At 55.3% G+C, this 10,864-nt stretch overlaps 1 protein-coding gene across 1 annotated transcript in view; it reads left to right on the top strand.

The window, feature by feature from the left end:
- The first annotated feature begins 306 nt into the window (after nucleotides 1-306).
- DPYSL4 (dihydropyrimidinase like 4) overlaps nucleotides 307-10,864 on the top strand; it is a 69,726-nt gene continuing 59,168 nt past the window's right edge. The window contains exons 1-3 of the mRNA XM_044662929.1: nucleotides 307-491; nucleotides 1,686-1,717; nucleotides 2,436-2,474. Of these exons, the coding sequence (XP_044518864.1) occupies nucleotides 307-491; nucleotides 1,686-1,717; nucleotides 2,436-2,474 (256 nt within the window). The remainder of the gene's footprint in view (nucleotides 492-1,685; nucleotides 1,718-2,435; nucleotides 2,475-10,864) is intronic.

Raw genomic sequence — 10,864 nt, 5'->3', positions numbered from 1 at the left:
GGACGTCGGGGTGTCCAGTCTCTCCCGCCCTCCGAGGCACTAGTCCCGCCCCGCCGTCCAAGAGAGAAAAGTAAGTGGCGGGAGCGGCCCCCTCCCCCCATCCCCCCTCCAGGCATCTGGGCGGGCCTCCTGGACTCCCAGGCTGGGCCGCTGCATTCAGCACCACCCACTCCCGGACAGCTCCACAGGCTTCGGCAGCTCGCGAGCCCGGCGCCGACCTTTCCGGGCTCCCCGCGGCGGCCACCCCTTTCCGGACCCAGGACGGGCGCAGGGCGCGGCCGCGGCGCCTTTTCGGGAGCTCCCTCCATGGCCGGCAGGGCCGGGAAGCCTGAGCTGCCCTCCTACTTCTCTTCCCGGGGCTCGGGCAGCCCCAAGGCCCGGCCCAAGTTCGGCGGTATGTTCTGCAACGTGGAAGACGCCTTTGAGAACAAGAGCCTGACCTTCACGTCGCCGGGCACCGCCGGGAGGACCAGCCTCCCGAGCTCCGGCTCGTCCCGGGCCACGGAGCCCCGCAGCGGCACCCCCGACGCCACCCAAGAGGGCCCCGGGCCCCGGGAGCCCAGTTCGCAATGTGCCGCCGCCGCCGCCGGGGTTCCTCCGAGCCAGCCCCAGGTAGGGCCAGCCCCAACTCTCCCCTGACCAGAAGGGGAGGCCGAGGCCGGGAGAGGAGGGGAGAGCCGGGACTTGCAGGCTGGGGAGCCCCTGCACGTGGGCAGCGAGTGACGGGGGGAGGAGCAGCCTAGCTCTGGGGACCGAACTAGACCAGGCAGAGTCCGAAATGGACCAAAGGAGAGTCAGAGGCTGGCACCGAATGCGGGCGCGCCCGGCAGCTCCGGTCTCCCTCCCGCACCCCCTGACCCCCCATTCCAGGGTCTCAGCGGCCCGGCCGGCCGGCCTCCCCACCTCCTCCCTCTGGCCCCGTGCCCACAACCATGCCAGCCTCCCGGCCTTTGCCCACGGAGCCCAGTGTGGACTGGGGGGAGTGAGGCCGGAGCCAGACCGCACCCACACACACCCTTGGCACTCCCCGACCCAGCTCGCCCTCCCTCCCCGCCACGCGCCTCCTGGGAGCCCAGCCCGGGTCCGAGCCCGCTTCCACTGGGAAAGAGGGAGGCCTGCAGGGGAAGAGAAAGCGCTATGCAGGCGGAGCTCCGCCCCCCACCTCCGTCCGCGGCGCCAGGAGGGGCGGGGCCCGAGGGGGCGGGGCAGGCCTGGGGGCGGGGCCCCGGAGCCCCAGAACAACAGTCTCTTCGCCTGCACACTTCGCGCGCGCGCACACAGCCCCCTACCGCGCTCCAGCCCCTCGGTGTCCGCGACCCTCCTACCCCGGCCCCTGGGCTACCTTAGACCCTCGCCCCTCCTCCCCGACCCCGAGAGCCCCCGGCGCGGCGCGGACCGAGGCAGACAGCCGGGCGGAAGCGGGAGCCTGCGGGGGGGCTGCGGGGGCTGAACATGTCGTACCAAGGCAAGAAGAGCATCCCGCGGATCATGGTGAGCCCAGGATCGTCCCCAGCCCTCCGCTCGCGGGCCTCGAGCCTGCCAGCTCGAACTCTGCCCGTGCCTCCCTCCCTCCCTCTCGCGATCCTCCCCTCCGGCCCTCTCTGCATCCCTGCATCCCTCTGTCGTTCCGTGCCCGCCTCCCCCGTCGCCCCTCCATCCTCCTCTCCCGGCAGCGGCACCCTGAGGCTCTCCCCACCCCCACCCCCACCCCACTCCCGTCCGTGGGTGCCGCGGGCGGAGAAGAGGCCGGCGCGCTGCCCCCCCTTCCCCCCCGGGTTCTGTGGATCCTGGTCCGGAGCGGGTGGGTACAGGCGGGGGCCGAGCACGGCTTCAGCGGAGCCCGCAGGCAGGCAGGCTGGGGTCAGCAGACCGATGCTTGGGGCCAGCCTGAGGGGACGTTTCTTGGGCCCGAGCGGAGCCGGGTTCGGGGAGCCCCGGAGAGCTGGCGAGTTGGGGCCAGGGCCAGGCGTCCGGCTCCCCCGCTGCCCCCCGGCCCTCCCCCTCCTCTGGTCCTTTCTCTAGTCCCAGCCAGAGCTGCCTGGGGAGAGGAGGCGGGAGGGGGAGGGGAGCCAGGGGGAGCCTGAACATTTGCCTTTGTCTGGGCTCGGCCCTGGGGTTGGGGCTGTTTATATTCACCGTCAGTCCCGCCCCCCCCCTTTGAAATAACGTGTCGGAGCAGCGTCGGGGATTCCTGGAAAGGCCCGCCTGCTTTCTTCTACATGGGCTGCTTTTTGTTTGGAAGCCGGCCAGGCCAGGGGTCCAAGGCGAGGGGCCCAGGCTGGGGGCTTCCCTGGGAAAGCCGGCTCTAAATCCTGGATGGCCTTTGTTAAGCCAGGCCGGCTGCCCCAGGACTTTGTCCAGAGATGCCGGCCTTGGGCTGTGCGCTCCAAAGACTAACTAGGCCGGACTCCCCACCCCACCCCACCCCCCGGCAGCAGGGTCTGGATCCAGCATCTTTGGGGGGCGGCGAGAGGGTTCAGGGTTCGAGGCGGCTTGTTCTGGGGGCCAGAGAAGAGCGCAGGGAAGGAAGGAGGGAGCCAGCGCTCATGGAGGACTTCTGGGGCCCCAATATTGAGCACAAACACTGATGGTGGCTCGCCACAGGCCCCAGGCCGGGACTCTCAGGCTCTTTGGCTCCTTGTTGCCCTGGAGGACCTTCTGCATTCCTTCCAGTTCTAAGTCCAAGAGCCTTTGGGCCCCTCTCTGGGGATGTCAAGAAGAAGAGAAAACACCAGAGCGTGGCCGATGCCCAGAGGCTGAGGCGCCTCTTCCGGCTGAGGCTCCCTCGCGCGGGCACCTTCCTGGGCAGCCTGGCTGATGTCTCCGTCTCTCTGACCGCCTGGAGACCTTGCTTTAGGCCAGGCTTTTCCAGACAAAGCCTTTCCCGTCACTTTTCCTCCTCAGATATATTCCAAATGGAGCCCTCTACGGGGAGCCATTGGCTCCAGTGAGGGCCTCCCCAGCTGCTTCTGCCTCTGCTTACCCAGTGATGAGGGCGCCGCGGGGCCAATCATTCCTGGTGACTGGGGGGGGGGGGGAGGCGGACAGCTCCCATCTGTCCACTGGGAACCTCATTGTTGTGGCAGAAGAAAGCGAAGGCAAGCTCCATACCAGCTGAGGCCGAGGGGCCGCCATGGATCCCTCGGGTCTGTGTGCGACCGGAGCTAAGCTTTCAGGAAGCCAGCTGTGCATCTCAGCAGCCCAGCCCTCAGAAGCATGGATGTGCAGTGAGAAGGCCTTCAGGGTTCATCATGTCGAGCTTTGAGAAATGAGGACATCAGGTGACTTGGCCAAGATCACACGGATGGTAAATGGCAGAGAGAGGATTTGAGCCCAAGGCCTCTGACTAGAGCCGGGCCTTGGTTCCTTTCTAAAAAACCCCAAACCTAGCCTGACTGACCTTTGAGGGTCCCACAGAGTTGCTCTTTCCCCTTCTCCCAGAAAAGAGATACGTAGATGGCTAACTCCAAGGGCCCTGCTGGGATTTTGTCCTACTCGCTCTGCCGGCCTCAGGGGGACCTATTTGTCGAGAATGGATACGTGAAGGAATAATGAGTGAAGAAATGAGCAGGAGAGCATTTCTGTCCCTACCGTGTGCCACGTCCGAGGCCCTGGGGTGGGGGGTGCACGTGGGACACAGTTCTGGTCCCGACGAAGCCGGCATTTCATTCTGAGACCCTTCATCTGGGGCCATGGATGGGCTTCCTGCATTGCACGGCGTTTTCGCCACCCTTTGATTTCCTTTGCCATCCGACGCCGTGTACTTCCTGTGTTTGATGATTCTGAGAAACCGGCCCTTGCGGTCTGCCCAGACTGGCTGCCCAGGGGGTCCAGGACACCCAGAAGGTCCTCCTAGAAGGGGCCAGCAGGGGCCCTTTTAGGGGATGAGTGTCCAGACTGAGGCTGCAGCTGGTCCCAGACCCTTGATAGGTCACCTTTCCTTCAGCCACTAAACCCATTAGTGAACAGAAATTCTGTGCAAAACCATTTGGCAGCTGTCAAAAGAAAACAAAAAGGAGCAGCAAGATAGCTCAGTGGATGGCGAGCCGAGCCTAGTGATGGGAGGTCCTGGGTTCAAATGTGGCCTCCGAAGCTTCCTAACTGTGTGACCCTGGGCGAGTCACTTGACCCCCATGGCCTAGCCCTTGCTGCTCTTCTGCCTTGGAGCCAATGCACCCTCGTGATTCTAAGACAGAAGGTGAGGGGTTTTAAAAAAGCAAACAAGAGACTAGAAGCCCCTCAGGAATGTGGGCCATTTCTTTCATTCGTTCATTCCGTAAATGGTGATCGAAGTCTCTTCTGTGCAAGGTTCAGGCGGAGGCCTTCCAAAGCCACACGTGCCCCCTTCTCTTTCCTCACCCTGAAACCCTCGGTGCTCCTTGGGCCGCGGCTCCTGAGGCGGCTGACGCCTGCCCTGCCCAGCAAAGTGGGCCTGCGCCAGCTCCCAATGTGACTTTACAAGCCTTCATTGGCTCTCCCTCCTCTGCCCTTCTCCGGAGTCATTGCACAAGCCCACCTCTCCCAACATGGAGGCCGGGGCCAGCCAAAGAGGCCGCCACTGCCCTGTCCTGGTGGACGGGGCGCCTCCCGGAGCGGAGCTTCATCCTCCTCCTGGCGGCTTCCACGGCTCTTTGGAAGGTCCCTGCTCTGGGCAGGCACGAGCCTAGGCGTGGTGGACATACAAGTGCAAAGTCCTTTCCGCTGGACGGCTCTACAGCTTAGCCCAGACAGCCAGGAGGCACCAATCATCCCTGGGGGCTGAGCGGGGATGGATTCCCACCCAAAGGGCTGCAGGCCTTGGGGGCACGAGTGCCCGTGAGCCTCTTCTGGCTTTTTCAGCCGGGTCCATGGAGTCCAGGCTCAATCGTAACCCTACAGAGAGGGCCTTCAAGACCGGGGCGCTGGCCCCCTCCTGGCCCTTGGGGCCGGGGATCTCCTCCATCCCACATGGCTGCCCTGGCTCGTGTCCGGGCTCGGCGGCCTAATGGGCTTCTCTGTGTTCAAAGGAGGCAGGAGCTCCGGGATGTCTCTTCATCCACCTTAAACATTTAGGGCCCAAGCAGCAGGCGTGCTGGCAGTAACCCAGGGCAGGGAAGCCTGATCTGTCCTGGCTGGGGTACCTTCCTGGGGTGAGGAGGGAGCCGGCCTGTGCCGGGGCTGCGCTCAGCAGGTCTGTCTCTCTTGGCTCTCCTCGGTTCTGTCCGAGCGGCCCCTAAGCCTAGAACTTCCCAATCGGGCGCCCACCCTCTCGGAACCTCTGACACAGTCCCCGAGGCCTGGAACTCAGACATGAAAGGAGCCTGCCCAGATCCAGGGGCGTGTCCCAGGCCAGCGGATCAGGGGTTCCCATCCCCACTGCTGGAAGAACTCCCTGTAAAATGGGCAGAAGGAGTTTGGGAGGAGCACCCGCGCAGGCTGAGGCGTCTGGGAGTGGTTCATGGGATCGGGATGATCAGACTGAGCCATGGAGGAAAGCAGAGGTTCTGTGAAGCAGACCTGAGGAGGGACGGCATTCCGGGGAGGGGACGGGCAGGGCTATGCAGGGGGCCACTAGCTGCAAAGAGAGGCTGCACCTTGGCCGGGAGGGAGCACAGAGCCCCTGGCGTTCACTGCTGGGCCAGTTGTGCATGCTCAGGCCTGCAGCTTGGGGTGGGAGATGGAGGCCCGACAGGCTCTGCTCTCGGCTACAGCGCTGCCTTTGGGAAGCGAGAGAAGACGCGAGAGGTGTTGCAGGGTGAGGCGGTCAGTAGCCATTGGGGAAGCACCTACTGCGTGCCAGGCCCCACGTCAAGAAGGCAAAGAAAGGTCTGGAGCCAGAATCAAATTTGCCAAGTGCTCGGCTAAGTGAGGGGGAGGAGGAGGAGGCAGAGAGACCCAAGACCGAGCACGTCCCTGGCTGGAACGAGGGGGGATCTCTCAGAAGGAGGCAAGCTGGCTGCCAGGGACCAGCCATATTCTTTTTCGTGTTCTTGCTCTTCGCTTCTTTCCTGCCTTGTGGGCTTATCTTGTGGTCCTCTGCCACAGCTTCAGCGCTCAGAAGTGAACCCGGAAGCAATTAGCTCTCGGGGCTGTTCATTCGGAGCATTGCTCCTTCTTAGGCTGCCTGGTGGCTTGCTTAGTGGAGAGCCAGCTGCCATTTCCCTCCCTCTCGGACCCGATTTCCATGTGGTGGCCGCCCCAGAAACAGGGAGGTGTGAAAGAGGAGAGGTGGATTGGGGCAGGATATGTGACAGGGCTCGCTTTTTTATATCGAGTTTGAGATGTTTGAGGGACAGCTTTGTGGCCCAGGACAGTTCCCAGCTGGGTGACCCTGGGCAAGTCACTTGACCCCAGCTGCCTAGCCATGACCACTCTCCTACCTTAGAATCAATACTTAGTAGAGATCCTAAATCAGAAGGTGAGGATCTGAAAAAGATCCCAACTGGCAGTTGGAAATCCTTGAGTTGAGCTCAGGGGAGAGGATAAGGCTGGACGTGTAGATCTTGGAGTCTTCTGCCCGTGGACGTGTGCAAGTGCACATCGATGAAGAAATCTCGACCTCCTTATAGAAATGGTGCTAGCAGAAGGCACGGTGCATGGAGTCACAAAGCCCCAAGCTCAAGTTTGGCCTTAGACCTTTGCTGGCACATCACATAAACTCCTCCGGCCTCAGGCTCCTCACCTGGAAAATGAGAACGATAATAATAGCACTTGTCGTCCAGGGTCATTTGGGGGACAAAATAGTATCTGTATAAATCACTTTGCAAATCTTAGAGTGCTACCTAGATGCCATGACACTACTGAGAATGATCAGAACAGCCATCATCAGTGTCACGGGATGAAACAGTCAGTATTGGGCATCCTTTCCTCATTCTCTTCAGCTCACTTGACAGAAAACCCATTTTCTTACAGCTTAAGTTACAGCTCAGGTCTTGAATTTCCCTCCCCCCCCCCCAAAAGGGGGAGTCCAAAAGCAGCTGATGTTCAATAAGTATTGGGATAAACCAGACACACCAAGGAAGAAAGCTCACTAGAAAAGATTCAGTGCCCATCAGTGGAGTGACTAGATTCAATTAATTAATTCAGAACATTTTCCCATGGTTACAGGATTCATGTTCTTTCCCTCCCCTCCCCCACCCTCCTCCCATAGCCAATGAGCAATTCCACTGGGTTTTACATGTGTCATGGATCAAGACCTGTTTCCATATTATTTGCACTGGGGTGATTGCTTAGAGTCTACATCCCCAATCATGTCCCCATTGAACCATGTGATCAAGCAACTGTTTCTCTTCTGTGTTTCCGCTCCTGTAGTTCTTCCTCTGGAGGTGGGTAGCGTTCTTTACCATAAATCCCTCAGGATTGTCCTGGGTCATTGTGTTGCTGCCAGTAGCAAAGTCAGTTACATTTGACCGTGCTACAATGTATCCATCTCTTTGTACAATGTTCTCCTGGTTCTGCTCCTTTCACTCTGCATCACTTCCTGGAGGTCTTTCCAGTTCACATGGAATTCCTCCAGTTCATTATTCCTTTGAGCACAATAGTATTCCATCACCAGCATATACCACAATTTGTTCAGCCATTCCCCAATTGAGGGACACCCCCTCATTTTCCAATTTTTTGCCACCACAAAGAGCGGCTATAAATATTTTTGTGCAACCATTTGGGGTACAAACCCAGCAATGCTATGGCTGGATAAAAGGGCAAGTAGGCTTTTAGTGCTCTTTGGGCATAGTTCCAAATTGCCCTCCAGAATGGTTGGATCCATTCACAACTCCACCAGCAATGCATTAGTGTCCCTATTTTGCCACATTCCCTAATGGAGTGACTTGAAAGAAGATTCAGTAACTTACCTTACAACTACAGTTACAGCAGCAGCATTATTATAGCTCTCTATTTAGGGCACTCCCTATGTGCCTGCCAGACATTTGTCAAGCCTGAGGATAGGGTTAGGTTTTCAGCATCCCAATGACGTTAGAAGGCTGAGACTTTGACCTCAGTAAAGCATAAAGCAGTTGGCAGGAGTGCTAACAATCCTACATATGCATCCTCTGGTAAAATGACCAGCCTTGGGCTAATCTCCTGGTCAGTGGTCTCCTCTCGGGTAACACTGGAGTGCTTGCTAAGTCTCCTGACCCTAGACCTGGCCCCATGCGTTTTGGGAGAAAGACACATCAACCTAAGATCATAAACAGACCCAAAGTGGAAAAGGCAACCAGGGCCAAGTCGAAGGTCCCCTAGTAAAGTACCCTGCCCTGGCTGCTGTGTGGCCATGCTCAGCAGAATGGTCCAGTAGAGAAAGGCCAGGCCTTCCTCCTCCTCCTTAGAAGGCTTGTAATTACTCGATGCCACATTGTGAGTTGAACAAGAATTAACAGAGCTAGTTTTTGGCTCACCTGTCAATAGATGCAGCGACCTGCCCCACTCTCACTGTCATGGACTGGGGGAGAACCACAGGATCCCTTAGCATTTGCCACGTTATGCCCAAATGCTGAATCTTGTCAGCATTTGGTCACTAAATGGTTGGAAGCAGACTATGAAGTTTCTTTGTGATTTACGGAACCAGAATGGAATTGTATCATCCTCCGTGGGCCAGTCCTTGATACACTAAGAATAGCACGACCCCAGCCAAATAGAAATCTCTCTTAGCTCTGAAAGAGAACACATAAGTAAACTGGAGAACACGAGTACCCTTCTAGTGCACATCATTGAAGTAATACTGCAACATAGCTCCAGAGTCCCCATTGCCAAAGGAGAAAATTAACGTATCCAAACCCAGTGAGTGCTCGTCTTTAGTTTCCAATTGAAGTCCCCAGCATTGTCATTAGTTATGGACCAGACTCTGTTAAGCCTTTGAGCCATTTTAATATTCTTTGGACCATCCTGTAGTGGGGGAGAGACAGAGAGACAGAGACAGAAAGACAGAGAGAGAGGGAGAGACAGAGACAGAGATAGAGGGAAAGGGAGAGAGACAGAGAGAGAGAGAGAGGGAAAGAGAGATAAAGAAAGAGAGGGAGAGGGGGAGGAAGAGAGGGAGAGAGAGACAGAGAGAGAGAAACAGAGAGGGAGAGAGACAGAGAGAGGGAAAGAGAGATAAAGAAAGAGAGGGAGAGGGGGGAGAGAGAGGAGAAAGAGATGGGGAGAGAGAGAGAGAGAGAGAGAGAGAGAGAGAGAGAGAGAGAGAGAGAGATGGAATTTCTCAGAGCAAAGATGTTTTAGTTGGTTTAAAAAAATCATTCCAAATTGCTTTCTAGAATGGTAGGATTTGTTCTCAGCTCCACCAATTGATAGGTTGATTTTATAGGAAAGTGGAAAAAGTCTGCTTCAGTCCGCAGTCATTGTTCATCAATTCTCTCTCTGGAGATATATAGAATTTTTCATCTCCTTACTTAGCCAATACCAGATTGTTTTTGTTTGTAAGCACTTCAATAATATGTTCTTCCCCCAATTACATATAAAATCATTTTAAACATTATTTTAAACAATTTTAAGTTGCAAATTCTGTCCTTCCATCCTACCCTTACTCCCCTCCCCCTCCCTGAAATGGTAAGCAATCTGATATCTATTTTACGAGTGGGATCATGGAAAGTATTTTTCCATTTTCTTCATTTTGTGGAAGAGATCTTGATAGAAAAAATCAAGAAAGAAAGTGAAATGTAGGGTGTTTTGGTCTGCATTCAGACTCCATCAGTTCTTTCTCTGGAGGTGGATTGTATTTTTCACCCTGAATCTTTGGGATTGCCGTGAATCACTGTATTGCTCAGGATAAAAACTAGGTTGTTCATAGTTGCTCATACAATATTGCTGTTATGATGTGCAGCGCTCCCACTTTGCATCAGTTCCTGTAAGTCTTTCCAGATTTTTCTGAAATCATCCTTCTTGTCCCTTCTTATAGCATAATAGTATTCTATTAAAATCATATGTCACAGTTTGTTCTGCCATTCCCTAATTGATGAACAGCCCCTCAGTTTCCAATTCTTTGCTACCACAAAAAGAGCTACAAAAAATATTTGGGTATAAATAGGTCCTTTCCCCTCTTTTATTTCTTTGGGATGTGGACCTGGATCAAAAGGGAAGTGCTCAGTTTGGGAGCTCTCTGGACACAGTTCCAAATTGCTCTCCAGAAGGATCGGGTCAGATCACAACTCCACTAATTGCATTATTGTCTCCATTTTCTGTGCCCCCTCCAACATTTATCATTTTCCTTTTCTGTCATTTTTGGCCTCTGCTGGGTGTGAGGTAACCCTAAACCTGACCTTCATGGTTAGTTTAATTTGCATTTCTCTAATGAATGATTCTTGGGGCAGCTAGATGGCTCAGTAGATTGATAGCCAGGCCCAGGGATAGGAGGTCCTGAGTTCAAATCTTTTTGAATGCCTCAGACTCTTCCCAGCTGTGTGGTCCTGGGTAAGCCACTTAACCTCCATTGCTTAGCTCTTCTCCCTCTTCTGCTTTGGAACTAATACATAGTATTGCTTCTAAGACAGAAGTTAAAGGTTTTATTTTTTTAAAGAAAGAGAGAGATTTAGAGCATGTTCTCATATGCCTATAAATAGCTTCAATTTCCTCATCTGAAAACTGCCGGCTCATATCCTTTGAGCATTTATCAATTGGAGAATGACATATTTTTATAAATTTTTGATGCAGTCCTCCATATATTTGAGAAATGTGATCTTTGTCAGAGAAAGTAAAACACTTTCCCCATCTTTCTGCTTTCCTCCTCATCTTGGTTGCATTGATTTTATTTGTACAAATTCACTTTTCATCTTATCATGCTTTCTAGCTCCTGTTTGCTTACAAGTCCTTCCCTTAATTATAGATTTGACAGATCAACTATTCCATGCTCCCATAATTTGCTTATGGTATCGCCTTTCATGTCAAAACCACA

This window comes from Gracilinanus agilis, chromosome 2, assembly GCF_016433145.1.
Source record: "Gracilinanus agilis isolate LMUSP501 chromosome 2, AgileGrace, whole genome shotgun sequence".
Classification (NCBI taxonomy): Eukaryota; Metazoa; Chordata; class Mammalia; order Didelphimorphia; family Didelphidae; genus Gracilinanus; species Gracilinanus agilis.
This window is presented reverse-complemented; position numbering and strand designations above follow the sequence as displayed.